The sequence below is a fragment of the Diadema setosum genome, chromosome 4, assembly GCF_964275005.1.
Source record: "Diadema setosum chromosome 4, eeDiaSeto1, whole genome shotgun sequence".
Classification (NCBI taxonomy): Eukaryota; Metazoa; Echinodermata; class Echinoidea; order Diadematoida; family Diadematidae; genus Diadema; species Diadema setosum.
In genome coordinates this window covers 27,335,870-27,353,599 of record NC_092688.1, presented here as the reverse complement: position 1 = coordinate 27,353,599, position 17,730 = coordinate 27,335,870, and the positions used below count along the sequence as shown (strand labels likewise).

Sequence of the window (17,730 nt, the reverse complement as noted above, 5' to 3'; positions counted from 1 at the left end):
AAATTTGAGGATAGAGAAAGCTGATATCACACATCTCTGCTAACATGATGCAGACATGTTCCCATAGTTAGCCTCTTTGAGTCAATCCACTCCATCCTCACGAGCCAATCTCACCTGAGAATGTGCTCCGCCCCGGACAGGAGATAGTAGAAGATGTTGAAGGCCCGTTCTCCCTCCGGCTTCCTCACGATGCGGTACTTCTCCAGCATCAGGAGCTGGAAGAGAGGTAGGAGGAAGATATGACATTTATTAAAGTCTACTATCTCTCCTTATGGAAGATGGATCTAATAAAAGTACCATTGAACAAATAGATTGAATGGCAACAGTTATTAATTTATCTTAAATTTGACAAATTTCATGTTTTCATAAAAGATTAATATAGGTCACAACCACATATTTTAGTATTGGGTGATGGCACCCATCATTTCAGGACTCTCCCACTGACCTTCACATAAGCCTTTATGACATTTTTGTTATGTTGACTGTGCAGAAATCATGAATATCAATGTACTTTTTAGTGAGTTCCTCCGTTTTTTTTTTCACACAATGCATATTGACAATTATTTCACTTTCGTTACTTTACCAACCATTGCAATATATCCTTGATGTAAGTTTTTGATAATTGCTTTCTTTGTATAAATTTACATGCATCATTTTTGTCACTGAAGAAAGTGAGATTTATGTTTATATATTATTTCATTGTGAAAAAAACCCCAAAACAAAATAAATTTGAACTGGACTGAACTTTGGACCAAGAGATCTGGACATAACTTTATAAGACATCATGGAGAAAAGCACGGGTGTTGTAGTCCTCTGGGGTAGATTTAAAAAAAAATGCGGTTTCAAGACTTTTTTTTTGCAATCACCACATGATACAAATGGATGTTCCATTGACAAAATCTTGTCTTCTTGACTCCTGCACACATATTTCAAATGAAGTCTTCATGTTAACATGGTTTCTCAGCAGATAATGACTATAAATAACAAGGTCCACAGTTCCTGGTCCCCATATCCTGAGTCCCATGGCTGCAGTCATAGTACCCTTAGACCCCGTTTACAGTGCGGGGCCGGGCTCGGCTGCGGCTCGGCCGCGGCCGAGCCCGGCCTCAATTGCGCGGCCGAGCCTCGCAATTTTGTCCGTTTACACTGCTGGGCTCGGCCGCGCTTTTCATTCAAACCTTTCAATATTTTGTCGTAGTGGCGCTCTGCTTGTAAACAAATGCAATTTGGTATTGTCTGGTTTTCAGACCCTTTGCTAAATGAATTCCGTGGCGACGAAGTCGCCGTTCGGGCAAAGGCCTTTGCCGAAGGAAAGAATCCTTTGCAGGACAAAACCACCTTAAATTATACTAGGTTTCGACGTTGAGGGGGTTAATATCCTGAATAGCGAAAGATACAGGCAGAGGGTTTGGAAGCCAGACTAAAATTGGCCGCGCAATTGGCCGCGCATTTGGCCCAGTTTGCGTTTACACCAAGAAAAGGCCAGGCTCGGCCGCGGCTCGGCCGCGGCCGAGACCACCTCCAGAGCGAGGCCAAATGCGAGGCCAATTTTGGCCTCGCATTTGGCCTTTTGCGCGTTTACACTGAAGCGGGGCTGGGCACGGCCGCGGCCGAGCCGCGGCCGAGCCTCGCACTGTAAACGGGGTCTATGGCAAGGCAAATGAACAACATTGCCTGGTCATTCGTAAGGGAAATGAAAGCTGTAATTTCCCTAGCTGTTTGCTTGAATGCATTCATTTCTTCCTTAGTGGCCACTTTCAACTAATTGTGATACAAATTCAATTTATATTATATATATTTGACCACTGACCTGAATGGAACTTGATGCTATCTGTCCCGAGTGGTCAAAGTCCAGTGAGTAGATGTTGGCGCAGCGTGTGGCACTAGTATTCTGGATGGTCCGAGCCCCACCAAATGCATCCAGGAGTGTGGTCACTGCAGTAATCTTATCCACTGCATTGTGAAACAGACAGGCAAGTTTGAAAATAAATACAGAAGCCTTAACACATTTTACAGCCATTAGAATAAGTTAACTAAACCTGAAAGGGAACACATTGCAATAAAGAAAACATGTTTGACCCACAGATTCCACACAAAATATGCAACTTACAATCTCGGCCAGCTCCTACAAAAAGTTCTTTAACATATGTGCAGATCCTGCTCTAAATATACAAATATCAACCTAGCAACTCGACAAGTTCTACACAAATGATTTGGACCGTACACTTGAGTCTACACAATCAGTAGTTCATTTTTGAATATCTTTGCCATTGTAAAAAACAAAACAAAAACAAAACCAAAAAAAAGGGTACTTTATACAGCATATATTTAGCGAGTCCAAATTTTCATGAATTGGGACTTCCCAATGATTTCATGAGTGGTTAAATTCATTATCGTGGGTTACTCTACTGAGCGGAGAAATGTATACGTGTCATATCGGAATCAGAGTCAGTATTTTTCCGTGTCTTTAATTTTGCGAATAACACCCGACTCGCAAAATTTGTCAAACTAAAAACCTCGCGAAATATTTGATGTATACAGTACATCTCTTTACTAGGCCTTTAAAAATCTTGATATTGATTCATGCTCTAGTAAAGAACACAGGTTTATGAAGAGAAGCATGTTTATTCACCTGTGACAATGTTATTGCCGGTGCCCGCCACAATGGTCAGATACTGCAGAACGTGACGGACGTTCCAGGACTTGCCCCCGCCGCTCCTCCCCATGAAGACAATGGACTGGTCCTGCCGCGTGGCCTGCATGGAGCGGTATGCCGACTGCGCCGCAGCGTAGATGTGGGGAGGCATGTCCTCCAGTTTGCAGCCACGGAACATCTGGATGACCTGGAACCAGAGATAAATCATTACCATGACAAACGTTATCATTTATTTTTTTCAGAGAGAGTAGAAAAAAGGACTCGTATTCAATTATCTCATTTCATACTTGCATGAAATGATGGAGCAGCACTCTGATCTACATGGCATGATTGGCAGCTCCATCACTATTCACTAAAATTGTAAATATGCTTTGGCTGAGAAGCAGAAGAATTTCAACACTTTATAAAGTCTATGCCATTAGTGCCCTTCTGGCTCTAAACCAGTGATACACAGAGGTTGTAGCTGTAATGATCGCAAAGACACTGTAAATTGAATGGAGGACAATCTGACAATGCAGTGCTAAGTATATAATGGAAATCAAATTAGTGGTAAGTGACAATCACTTCATAACTAATAAGTAAGCAAAAAATGATTTCAAATACAAGTGTAGGCACTAAATCTTGATGGGCTATGAATGTGACATTTGCAGGAATGAAAAAATGAATATGCATGTAAGTAACTACAAAAATGAAAGAAATAAAAAGAAGTATTCTCTACTAAATACATTGTGAATGGTGATTTGAGTGAAGGGTGGCTATATGCAGAGAATAGCAACAACATCATGATGCATACAGCTTTCATACAAATAATACACATTTTCTAGCTGTATGATTACTCTTGACATTAACTAATATATAGATTTCCATTCAGAATTTTTTACCTTTGCATCAGGCAGTTTTTAGTTACTTTCCCCTTGCATTATATTACCAAGTTTACAAATGTAGATGCACATAATCATCATGTTTTATCTGTTGATTTGCTTTGTAAAAAAAAAAAACCCACACACACTAGCCAATACAAAACTAACAATCACTAGTCAAAGATTATTTTCCAGGATAATTGTGTTAATACAACACTTTTAACAAAGGTTGTTGTTATACTGCATTCTGAGTGGCATTTATTTCTCTATGTGCGAGTGCAATCTAAACGGTAGCTATTTCAATGACTACTTTTCTCTATAAAGTTAGCTGTTGCACTTATACACTCATAGTGAAAGTAAAAGAAAACGTATACACTGTATATAAAAAGGAGAAGTGAACGTCCTAAGCAGCAACACTATGCTTCGATCATTGATGACTAAAAATCAAATTGTGATGACAGCAGACTTTTAATTTGACAGAAGTACTTTGATGAATGATGTTATGTCTCTTTGTATTCACAATTTCATGTGCAGACATACATTGTTTCATTCATAAAGGGTGGTAGTACTGTAAAATTGAGGGATTGAAATGCAACAGGGAAGTTCTATAAAGCTTCATATTTCTTTTCAACTCCTTCCCTTCACAAATTTCACGCTAATCTTTGAAAGATGTCTACATAAAAAAAAGATAAAAATTCATGAATACAAGGAAAGAATGCTGCCTCCAGGAAAAGCAAGTTTCATTCTTTGTGCACTTTGTGTCAGGGACATGCCTGGAGGCAATAATACTTTATGGAACGTGTTACAACAATGAGGAAAAGGATCTATGCAAAAAGGTGGTTGACATTTTCTACACGCTATGTTTCCTACATAATTTTGATAAAGAATACCATTATAGAGGGGTCACTGTCACATACCACTGAGCTTTAGGAATGAAGGAAGTAAACATTGACTAAATCAGAGATTCCATACCCCCCCCCCCCCAAAGATACATCAATTGTTCTATCTGACAGTCTGTTGTAATCCACAACAGACTGTTGTTTGAAATAAACATAACATATTTTAAACATTCCCCCCCCCCCCACACACACACACTTTTATAGCATAGCAATCAACAGTGGAATGTTTAAGTCTGAAGCTCAACAAAGGAATGTTTACATCTGAAGCTCCACATTGTAAGGTCATACATTACATCGCATGATACCATCTTGTGATATCTGGAGTACGTTTGTTTCAACATTCGAGTCTAGATTTCAGTACAATTTGAAGGCCCAATCAAGTTTTGAGGAATTACATTGTGCTCTGACAGAAACTAGCTACATTATTCAAGACAAATATAGAACAGTGAAAGTTCCCATGTGATCTTGATTAATGGGCAAATCAAAACAATGTAACAAGAGCTTTTAAGATTGTGTAGAGTGATAAGTACCAGCAGAAACATGTGTATATAACTACATTATTTTAATACGATGATAATTGTTTTGTTTTCAAGTGCACAAACGCTAAAAGATTACCAATGTGCTCTAAATTGGAAAGATGTACTGGTACTTCATTTCATATTCATTAAACACACACACACACACATACACAAATCAAAGCATTAGCAAGTTAGAGCTCTATACCATTAAAAAAAACAACAGGTGACTTCAACTGAGATTCTACGGCTGTGTATGTACTATAGTAGAGATCAGTGATAGAACTGAACATAATTTGTTATGGTAACTCTCGAACATATCTGAACCAGGCCAGCCTTCCACTCATTGAATCCCCATGCTACAGAGTTTTTAATGTACACACTGACAAGTACACAATTGCAAGTCAATTGGCAACATACTGTAAAAAACACTGGTTCTCATGCTCCACTAGGTTCAGCTACTTACAAAGAAAAAAAAAAGTAGATCCCCTTTCATGGGTGGCAGTGTGCTTTATGGGATTAACATAGTTGTGCAGATCACTGGGACATTCTTTAATTCCAGGTATCATGATATGTGGGGGGGGGGGGGGGGAGGAAAGTTATTTTTTTTTGGCATACCGTGTATACGTGTATAATTGCTGTAAACCCCCCCCACACACACACACACACACTACACACATACACAGTCATGTTCATTTCATAGCTATGTACTATACATCCCTATATTTCATACAACAACACACTCTTACTATTAAGCTATTTTTCCATCGCAATCTCTCTCTCTCTTTCCACTTTTACCTTCTGTCTTTCCAGTCCATTCTTTTCTCATCTATCCCCTATCCCTTTGTACCCATTTGCCATTCTTCTCTTCCCACAACTTGTTATGAAACTCTACTCATAAAAAAATATATGAATACATCTCAAGCACGAGCATTCCATTTTCCACATACGACTATCTGTCCCTCGTACTGCAGTATATTTTGATTACCACCCGGCATATGAACATCCCTCCACAAGTGTTGAGATACATGATCTCAAAACATCACATGAGCTGACAATGCCTTGCAGATTGTGCATGGAATCGAGGCCATGTCGGGAGCTGAGAAAGAGAGTAATAAATATCATATTCTATGATTATTCAGGGCAGTGATCTAACCTTCCTCAGAAATGCTGGCAATTCATGCCACAGTCAGATAGACTGCACAAGGCTGAACATTTCGGAACACGGGGCAACACCTGAACAACGGCAAAGGCTGAAATAAAGTTTGGTGCAACCTTTGCTGGATGGGAAGACTACTTGAAGTTCGTAGATATCATGTATGGAAAATGGTATAAAGAAAACAAAGATATTTCCATAAAATTACATTTTTTTAAAATGAAAAGTACACATTCCCTTGCCTCATTACTGACATACAAGTTGCATGTTAGGGGTAATATTATTCCCTCTGCTTTGTGAAAGATGTATAGTCAAGTGCTCTTTCATTACACCAGAAAAGTGAATTACATTGTAAGTTGAATACTCTTTTAATTTTCTTTATATTGTTGTCCATATGTGACATCATGGAGTGTTGTGGTCTTCTCATCCAATAATGGCTGCATAAAACTTTTTGAACTTACTAAATAACATTTGAATGGCCTGTCTAATTTTCCTCAAACTTTGCTTATTTGTGTAATATCACTGCAATCCTTCAATTCAAATATATATTTGGATTCCATTCTTCTTTAAAAAGATATACACATCACAGGATTTTCTTTTTGTTTATCCTCATGACTTCCTGATGTATCTAAAGTCATAAAATGTTCTGCACAAGATGACACTAGAAATAGCTTGGCAATTAGTTAAGTATGCAAGTATGCGTGGTTTCGAGGCTTTGATTTACGCGATGTGTCACATTCAAGAAGAACTCATTTGAAAACATGTTTAGAGACACACTTCATGTTCATGGAGGTTCTTATTAAGTCACAAACCTCACAAACATTTATGCTCAAATCAGGCATGATCCACTGGTTTTTCCTATCAAGTTAATGCTAGATTGGGGGTGTATTTTTGCCTTCTAAAAGGTTTGGCCTCTAAAACAGGACTGAGGAGGTGGAACTTGGCTTAAAGGGTGTGTACAGTTCTGGCCGAGGTGAGGATTTAGCTTTAAACGTTTTGCGAGATATTCAGAAACCACGCTATGAGATGTCAAAGAGCATGCAGTTCTAAGGGGTATCAAAAGTTTATTCGATGAAAATCGGTTTTGAAATGGCTGAGATATCCAAAAACAAGGTGAAACAAAGAGATCCTAATAAAATTGTGGCATGTCGCCTTTTATTATTAGCACTTTTTTGGATATCTCAGCCATTTGAAAACCAATTTTCATCAAATAAACGTTGAATCCTTCGTAAAATTACATGCTCTTTCATATTTCATAAGAGGCTTTTCATTATCTCACTTAGGAATGTTCAAAACGTGAATCCCCACCTCAACCAGTACTGTACAGTCCCTTTAATCTTGTAATACTTCCACCAGTGTGTGTGTATCTCCCAAGGTTTAATAGTTCTCTTCTACAAGGAGGATGAAATCACAAGCTGCCTGTTTGACTGATATGTAATGGGGATTGTGACATACTAGTACATAGCTATTGTGTAAAATGTCATTTGCAGTTTAGTGTCAACAGGGAAACTAATTTCAGGGAATGAACACTCACTGAAACACATTAAAAAAAAATGTTGTGAGAGATAATTCATAGCTAACGAGTTCTTGCGCAAGTTTGAATCTGCTCTATAAAACTTCAGCGATGGCTTACAGTTTCCGATGATTCATCTCTTTATGAATAATCTATCTATATTCAGCCATGTGTTGCTCACAGTGTGAATACCAAAGGTGCATATCAGGTATAGCACCATGCTGAATTGCAAGGGAATTTTTACGAGTCTTTGGAAACATCCCACCTGATGAAGAGCTTCTAACGAGGATCACGATGAGACTGGAACCATTTTGAAAGCACCAGAATGTATTTCTGGCTCATTCACTTTTACTCAATGCCTATCTGAGGCAACATCTCTTGCAATACCTTGTGTTTGCTATGACAATATTTTCTCAAGAGCTTATTAAGGGCAGTGGTCTTCTCTGGGGAAAATATTGTAGCAATTGATCACTCACAACTCAATCTGTTGATTTAAGGTGTGATCATGTTAAAATATTCCACTTTATAGTCCAATTTTAGAAATTAGCTCTTACAGATTGAATAAGAACTTACCAGGTGAATTTTGATCTCTATTTTATATTGAGGAGTTGAAGTCATTCAATATTTGTGATACTGAATCTCCAGAAAGTTAAGTGGAAGTTCAGAGGTATGGTAAAGAAATTGACACTATCTTGACAAAGACTGATAAGCAAAGGATTGTTGAAGCATGGTTGTCAGCTGTTATAATCTTTTTGGGTTATATGTTATCCTTAGTAATGTACCTTTTTGAAAAGTAATCAGGATATAAAATACCTTATATTTACAAAATAGAAGCTTTAAAAAATTTATAAGCAGTACAGAATTCCCTACAGCATGCACACATACTTTAAAAAAAAAAGTAAAAGCCTGTCTTTATCCCATCAACTTTTGTACTGTAAAGTTAAGTAAAATTCAAATGAAACAGCCATCAGAGCAGAGTTTGTTTCTACCACAAGGCCATAATCATCAGGTAATACATTGATATAGAACATTCCTTGATCAAAACAGTCAGCAATCCATATTCAATTATATGCGGCTGTCACGTAACATTAACAAGGCAAATGAACAGTTTCCCCTCTGTGGACGATTAGTAATGCTGCACTTCAATCATCAAGTATTCAGGACGTATTCAATTTGACCTCATAGCCAGCCCTTCAGAGGGATACAACAACATATTATAAGCCATCTCAGTGACATAATGCCCTTCAACAATGCAAAATTGATATGGCTTATAAAGATTATTCCATATGACAGGAACAAAAAGGGGAGGGGGATAACAATTTTGACATCATGCATGTGCTCTCAAATTGACCCATGAGTTCATTCAGCATGCAGTTGTTCACACAAATCAAGCTTAGATCTGGGACAAAGGTCATTATGGTGAGTTTTGACCACAATATCATCCACTTGCAATTTCTTTTTTAAAGGGACCGCACAGTAGTGGTTGAGGTGAGGATTCTGCTTGTGATGTTTTGCGAGATATTCAGAAACTACTCTATGCATACAATTCTAAAGGGAATCAAAATTTTATTTGATGAAAATCGCTTCTGAAATGACCGAGATATCTAAAAACAAAGTAAAACAAAGAGATCCTAATAAAAGTCGTGGCCAGAAATTTTATTGGACATCTCAGCCATTTGAAGGCCAATTTTCATTAAACAAACGTTGAATCCTTCTTGAAATTACATGCTCTTTCATATTTCATAAGAGATTTCTCATTATCTCACCAAAAAAACCCCCAATGTTATAAACCTGAATCCTCACCTCAACCAGTACTGTAGAGTCCCTTTAAATGCAATAACTGTTATAATATGGATCTCCAAAGATGCGTGTGTACTAAAATTGGTGGTTCAGGAAGACACTTTTGGAAATGAGCTAGCTTTGTTACAGAATCAGAGTTTGAATGCTTCCTTCTGGTGTAAAATAACAGGAAGTGTCGCTGGCCAAGTAAGCGAGTAATTGTGCATCTGGAGTTAGTGTCTTGCTGTTTGGCAAGCTTCCTAGCTACCGAGGGGATCATCGTCTGTTGCTTGGAAGCGGGCTTGGATTTACAGCTACCTGAGATCATGGTTAGCTTCTTCTCTGGTTGGGGTAATGATGGGGGTGTAAAAGGGGCAATGATGGAGGTGTGAAAAGGGTGAAAACTCATTGAGGTTTCTTTCACACCTCACTGAGCTACTCATCCTAGGAAATGGGGGGTGGGGGTGAGAAGCATGGAAGATTTTTGCAATCTTTATCGAGATTTCATTCAAATCATTCTAAAGTAATCATAATATATCAAAATAGACACAGTTATGTGTTGACTATATGCAAATAAAGTCCATATTTAGATACAAATCACATAGTACTTCAAAAATTTTATCATTCTGGGTGACAAAAAAACAACAACACATGCATATTCATATAATTCATTTTTGTAACAGTCATATACGTATATGAATTAACTATATTACCAGGATGGGGTGGAAATGAAAGCAATTATAATACTCACATACACTCATACAGACACACATTCTCTCTGCTTCTTTTCCTTTGTCTCTCTCTTATCCCATATCGTCCTCTCTATACCACATACACACACAAACACACACACACACACACACACACACACACACACACACACACACAGTTGCATGCAGAAGTTTGCATGACTTCTTTTGATTCTCCTGATAATGATATTGCTGTTGTTACTGTTGTCGTAACCTAGATTGCTCCAGGTCCCCCGAGAATGGGGTGATGCATTGATGCCAGAGCACGCATCACATAATATTAGGGGAAAGAGTGCCCAGTGAAGCATGGAGTTTTTGGAAGAGAGGAGACTTCAGTTTGGAACAAGATTTAATACCCCTTTCAGGTAATCGTGGATGTGGATAATAGGAGCAATAAGTCGTAAAATTTGATTACATGAACGGGAGAGGAGTAAAAAAGTGCGCATTATTTTGATGCTGCTATTATGCGCATTATTGCAGCATGAGGAGTTGATCGAGAATACATGAACGCGTTTTACGACTTATGCGCACTAACATTCCACAGTTCGGTCAAAGGTCACTCGATTTCCCGCACAACCGCTGATTGCTGAGCTTGAGTGAGAGCTGTGCATACGCGTGAGTATATATCACCGGAAACATTACGTCATTATAGAGGCGTGCGCAGTAACCATGACAAATACTCCCGCTTTTCGCACCGTTATATGAACGGGCGCTCGTAAAAGTAGTGCGCACTTCATGGGATATATGAACGCGATTTTGATTATTTCATCCGCATTATTTGGATGCGGATAATTGAACCGCGATTACCTGAAAGGGGTATCAGTGTCTTTCCCAAAGGTGTAGTACAATCAAGTTGATGTGCCTTTCCCACAGGTGTAGTACAATCAAGTTGATTATGTGTTAGATGAATCTACCCTCCAAAAAATGAAAAGAACTTTATTGTACTGTGGCATACTAGTATCATACTTGTCCAAAAGTCTGTGGGTGCATAATACATATCACACTTTTATCGCATGCTGTCTCCCACTCATAGAATGCATGACATTTACATGATGAGTCGACATATGCCAGGAACTCATCAACACATGGTGTATACAGGAGTGGTATCCCCAGCCATTGAACATTCGGAGCTTAAAATGTGACTAAGAGTAGATTGACGTGACAAATGGGACCAGATGGATGTATAAACCCAGAGAACAGCTGCCTCAAAGGCCATGATCATTGTAATCTCATTACGGGAGGAAATGATCCCGCATTGCACATGCATCTAGCATGCATCACATACAATGTACTTGAATGATCATTACTGATGAGAATTGATGGAAATTACATTTGTGAAGAACTTTTCACATTGAAAATCTATCATTTCGAATCAGAAGCAGTACCGGTAATCGCACGCTGCGAGGACCTAAAAATAGACTAAACATTACTGTGTTGTATCAAATGCATTTGTGAACCTGACTAGCGAGGCACATGGTAATGACAAACGGCTCCTCGCAATTTGCGTAATGAGTGCCCCACCCTCCTCATTATTCCTATTCAGTGATTCACCTCGCGCCATTTCCCATGTGAGCAAGTATGGCTAGACGGCAAGATGGACTCAGCATTCTATATGAATCAAAATGATCAGCAGCCTGGTTCTTCATTGAATTTTAAGATTCACAATGGACCATTTTTTTGTTTTATTCTTTCAATATCATATTCTAGAGATGAGGTCTGCTATAATGTAGCCATTCAACTTGAATTTGACTACAATCTGGTTTGATGTATCTATAATGTAGCCATTCAGCTTGAATTTGTCTACAATCTGGTTTGATGTATCTCCTAGACCAGAACTATCATAGAGGATTTCTCAGAAACAAGTTTCTTGACAGGACCTTGCTTCCCATTCTTTCACTTTGCTATCGAGAACAGAAAGTAAAAATCTTACGGTTCTCATCCTGACATTGTAGATAATTGAACCTCCATTAAGGGGTCATCTGACTCACAGTTGTAAGAATTGTTGGGAATCCCAGAGTCTAAGCTCTGTCAAAGTGGTCAAATACAAATCCATAAACAAACATACAAGTACCTGATCGGATGACAAATTGTACTGTGATAAGTTCCAAACTGTTCCTAGACTTAGCACAACAATCCAAAATTGATGTCTTGTCTAACAATGTGCCATTTTTTTTTTCTTGTTAAGTGTAGATTTGTTTACTAAGTATTAATGATAATAATGATGATGATAATAACAGCAATACAACCACACACAAAGTTTTTGGTTGAAATAATTGCCCTTTAAAGGTAGGGGATACCTTTTACAGACCTCCCAATATGCAGCAAAACATTAAATAAGAACTTCAGGGGACTTGTTTAGGCCACTGCTGAGAAATTTGGAAGTCAACAGTTATCTACAATTTGAATAATGCAAAAAACTCAACTACTCAGTAGTTCTGTGTGTTAGCCACACTTAACCCTTTTTGTTGCAGTCTTCTGTATCTTTTTTTTTATCTATAAACACAAATCTAAAAGTATAAGAGGTGATGTAATAACATACAGAGTGTGTGGCAAGAATGTATCTAGAAATGTTTGTAAGTTTTGATGAAGTTTCTTCACAAAAATATACATGATGGACACACATGCAGTGCATGGGTCTGCAAAGGTAGCCTAGTAATGTACTGGAATTTACAGTGAGCCGCGAAAAAAATTCAATTCAAAATCTAACGGTCAATAAAAATGTACTAAATGTTACCTTCCACATTCAATACTTTATGGGAGTTTCTAAAATGATACTCTCTTCAACATACCACTGTATTTATACAACTCTTCATTTAAGGCATGCAAATGGGATTCCCTACCTTTAAGAATGAAATGCCAGAGGATTACCGGTATGGATATGGCTTCTAAGTTAGTGCTGTCTTTATCATTTACTAAAGTACTGCAATAATCACGATGCTGTTTATTTTGGAAGACTATGCACTGCATAGCTTTGATAAGTTTCTCGTGATAAACTTCAGAATCTTTGATAGCTTTAGCTTCTTGTCTACAATTCATCAAACAAATTAATCACATTTATACTAAATCTAGACATGTTACTTTTGGCCAGGGTGCCATCTAAAGTTATCACTAGCAATGTTAATTTTTATTATTCATCTTCCTAGGTTGTTAGGTTGGATCATGCAATGTGCATGTGAAAAAAGGCCTTTGATCTTTGTGCTTTGAGGAAGTGTACAATCTACAGACTACACTCCTAGATCACTGTGGAATCAGTACCTATGGCCTATCAAAGGAAGTTTATCTTTAATGATGGCAAAACTTGTACAGACACCTTCCATGCTAATAAGCAGTGCCTGAACAAAATTATCATCTAAGAAAGAAAGTTTTTGTCATAATTTCTCACATGCATAATGACTGGGCCAATACTGGGTAGTCATTCCTTATGGTAAATCTATAGCATGAACACAGATCATAATGATAATTGTGACAATGTATGCTGATTATAAATGCACACATGGTAACAATGTTTATACCAGTACTGATATTGCTAATAGTGACAGTGACAATACTACAGGAAGCAGCCAAGCTGCACAGAAGTAAATCAAGTTGATGATAGCATCAGAAATAACATTAATGGGCTGATGAATAAATAAACAAATGTAACTGCATTCTAACTCATGGAACATTAGATGAGGTACACTGTATTGTACAATGTACAAATGCAAAGTTAATTCAAAGTATACAATGTAACACATGTATGTATATGTTCATATGTATTCTCTCGTGTATTTCCTGCGTACCTTCACAGTAACCATTAATGTAATTAATGTAATCTCACTGATAAGCAAAGTTTTAACATTGTCAAATAATCGGGCAAAAATGTTTTGACCGTCATCACTGGCTTCAACCAAACAGTTATGAAAAAAAAAAAAAAAAAATCTGGTGCAAATGCATGAAAATCCACACAAACCAAACGTGCAAACCAAGCCATTCTGTAAAACCACAATAAAAATGATGCAGGAACTGTATATCATACGGGTATCAAACACTTAAACATTCTTTGCTTTGTTCATGCAACCCTGCAGCTTGGGACTAAAAACACCAAATATTCACAAAATGCTCTGTGTAACCTTCAACATGCAAAGCCACACTACAAAAAAAAAAAAAAAAAAGAAGAAGAAGAAAAAAAAAAAAGAGGGACAGGCATACAGGAAGAATTCTTTCTACATTTTGAGCTATTCAGAGAACAACATTTTACAAACATAACCTTTTGTATTCAGTTCCTAGTCCATAAGAGCCCAAAGTGTAAATGGGAAATACACATGTTTTTTACAGCCCAGCTATCTTGGAGCTACAAGTAGGAGCCATATCTTTGATGGCATTTGGCATCGTGTCTTAAAGAAAAAAATATACACAAAAATAATGAACAGTGATGGTCTGATGTGTGATTATGAAAAGACAAAAACAAAATCAATACACACATATACAAAGCACAGGGAATTCTGTTCTTTTTTAAGTCAGGTAACAGAAGTGTGAATGAATCAATTCAGAGTCTTGTGACCCAGATTTCATGTCAAATGCATCACAATTTCAGAGGAAAAAAAAAGAAATGAGAGAATTGAGCATTCATATTTCAATTCAATTCTCCACCTCTTCTGATAAATGAGAATTGAATATGACAAAGAATTTGCCAATATACAGAATCATATTCTTGACAGTTATATATATATATTATATCATATAAAACTTGGCATGTCCATCAGCTGGCAAGAAACAGGGTAACAACCTTGTGCAATGTTGGTATTACTGCAGAACATTGTATTCATCAAGCAAGAGAATGATTATTATTATTATTATTATTATTATTTAAGAGGAAGCACCCAAACAAGCAACAGATCAATGTTTGCATTAATGGTCAAATGTAACAAAATGTTGATTCAAATGACAGCAAGTTTACCACCGGGGCCATTTTGGGTAAGGGGACAGTTAAAACTCCTACATTAATTTCCTTACAACAAAATACTTGACAATACTTACGGGTTATCAATTTTGTCTTTTCAAACCAGATATTCTTATGATTCTACTCAAAATAATCTGTACCAAAAAACCCCGAAAAAAAACCAACAACACAAAAAAGATCTTTCTCAAGTAAAATTCTTCATAAGATTTTATAATTTTCTCTTTGGTCATTTTGTAGACCATGAGAGCATTCTTCTCTCTTTAGAAACATGAATGATTTATTGACTTTCAAATGATAATCAAGTTTGCATGTTTTGTCTGAGCTTCCTCAGATTCATCTTTATCTGTTGCTCATTTCACTGTCTTTGTTCAAAAGATTTATCAACATGGCCTAAATTTTCCTTGAATGCAATTCTGCAGCAATGAATGGTACATTGTATACAGTTCTACCATGGCCCTCTACCAGAAAAAGGCTGGCTGACTTTCTTGCAATACCCATTGTAGTTCCAGGTTCTACTGTTGAAAATGTGTCCTCTATTTATATCTGCATCTATTTGATTGCAACACACTCCAATCTTCTACGATGAAGCAATTAATGGTGACCTATCTACAAAAGCAAAAACCTGATCTAGTTACTTTAATTAGTAAATGATTTTAGGAGTACTCTTCTCAATCAATTAACAAAGCCATCAGTTACAGATCAAGCCTCTAGATATCTACATTTTATGAAAAACACTTTTTTCAGATTTAAAAAAAAAATGAGTAGATCAGAAATTTCTGTTTTTCTGTACGGCACCTTGTGTACTGGAGCTATCATTGATGAATTATGGCAAGTATTGTTTTTAAAACAGTCATGATTCATCAATTATGCCTGCAAACAGCAATATGGCAACAATCATGGAACACAAAAAGCACACACTTTCAGAATGTACAGCATTTTACGTCGGCTTTAAATTCTCACTGCAAGCAACACTACAACAATCCAAATTGCCAAAATGCTCACGGTAGCAAAGCATGGGAAACAGAAAGAGAAAGAGAGAGAGAGAGAGAAATGGGGTGGGGCTGTGAAAGCTTTTTACACTGTCAAAACACTATACTTACTGCCTTAGCATGCTGTCGAGTGAAAAACAGAAAATTGAGGAAGAGTTGACATGGAGCAGAAATACCTTGATTGGTGTGAAAAGCTAAAGACCTGACTTCAGTGCGAGACACATGCACTAAATAAAGATGGTGACAACTAGACCAGCCATCAGCCGTTGTGGGATTATATAATCATCTTCTTGAAAGAAACTGACAATAAATCTACATGAAGGTGCATGACTTTGGCACATGTAAACCTACAAAAGTGTACAGATGTACTACCACTCAGTGTGAAGTTGTAACCACATGCAAACAAAAATAGTCACCCAGTCTTGTGCATGTATACACTTGGTGCCAAATAAAGTAAAGAAACAATGATACTGTCTTTTACACTGTCGCCATTTTCGGTTCATGAGTGTAAACTACATCACATCAACATGAAATAACATAATTTTTATGAATGTGTAAAATGTTGCATGTACATGATGAAGTAATAACTGCATGAGTGTGAAATTAGGATTACAGGTATACATGGAATTATGTTGATGTTGAAGTAACATGTTTAAACATTTTTACTTTTAATATGCAATGCAACATGATAAAATATACAGACACAACATATATTCCACACGGACTGCCACAACACAGAAAGATTGAGACACATACGAGTAACAACATACAATGTAAAAAGTCAGGTCAAGTTTAGTTGAAGTCAGGTCACAGTAACCATATGAGTCAAGGTGTCGATGTCGAGTCGTGATTTTACTGGATACTACCAGCAAATCATATCCTTAGCATAAGAGGTCAAGCACTGATTTCTGGCATAAATACCTATTGTTTGGTATTCTACAAATTCAAATCACAAAATCTCAAACATGAAAGGTACAACTGTATGGTGCACACTAAAAAATAGGAGAGCAAATATGTACCCCTAGAGGTACAGATGCTTGTCCCTATACAAGGAACCCTAGCGGCACTTATATGTACCCCATACAGGGGTACATATAAGTACCCCTACCTGGGGTACAGATATGTACCCTATGGAGTACTTATTTGTACGTTTAAGGGTACTCATTTGTATCATCATAGGTACTTATATGTTCCCTTAGGTGGCACTTATATGTTCCTCTGTATGGGGTACATATAAGTACCCCTGTATGGGGTACAGATGAGTACTTTTAGGGTTCCTTGTATAGGGACAAGCATATGTACCACTAGGGGTACATATTTGTACTCCTATTTTTGGTATGTGACTGCCTAAGTAAACAATATGACACACACACAAACACGCACACAAACACATGCATGCAATCTATGAGAGTAAGTTCACAGCATACAACTGTATGTATAAGACATGCTAAGGTGTTTTTCCTTGATATACAATGTACAAATTATATGCTTTATTTACTGGAAACTTATAACAAAGCAAAAGCATCCACGTGTTGAAATTGCACTACAAACACAGAGGGCTATACATACGAATAAGGTTGTTGCATTTAAAAATATACATGTACACGATGTAGTAGTGCATTGTACCAAATAAGTTGCCATTTTTGTGAATTTGTGAATCATTTTTGGTTGGGAA

General features: G+C 37.3%; 1 protein-coding gene across 1 annotated transcript in view; it reads right to left on the bottom strand.

Moving 5' to 3' along the window:
• LOC140227983 (unconventional myosin-XVIIIa-like) overlaps nucleotides 1–17,730 on the bottom strand; it is a 200,681-nt gene that overhangs the window by 117,139 nt on the left and 65,812 nt on the right. The window contains exons 6-8 of the mRNA XM_072308365.1: nucleotides 2,633–2,843; nucleotides 1,811–1,953; nucleotides 115–215 (exon numbers count right to left, since the gene is read on the bottom strand). Of these exons, the coding sequence (XP_072164466.1) occupies nucleotides 115–215; nucleotides 1,811–1,953; nucleotides 2,633–2,843 (455 nt within the window). The remainder of the gene's footprint in view (nucleotides 1–114; nucleotides 216–1,810; nucleotides 1,954–2,632; nucleotides 2,844–17,730) is intronic.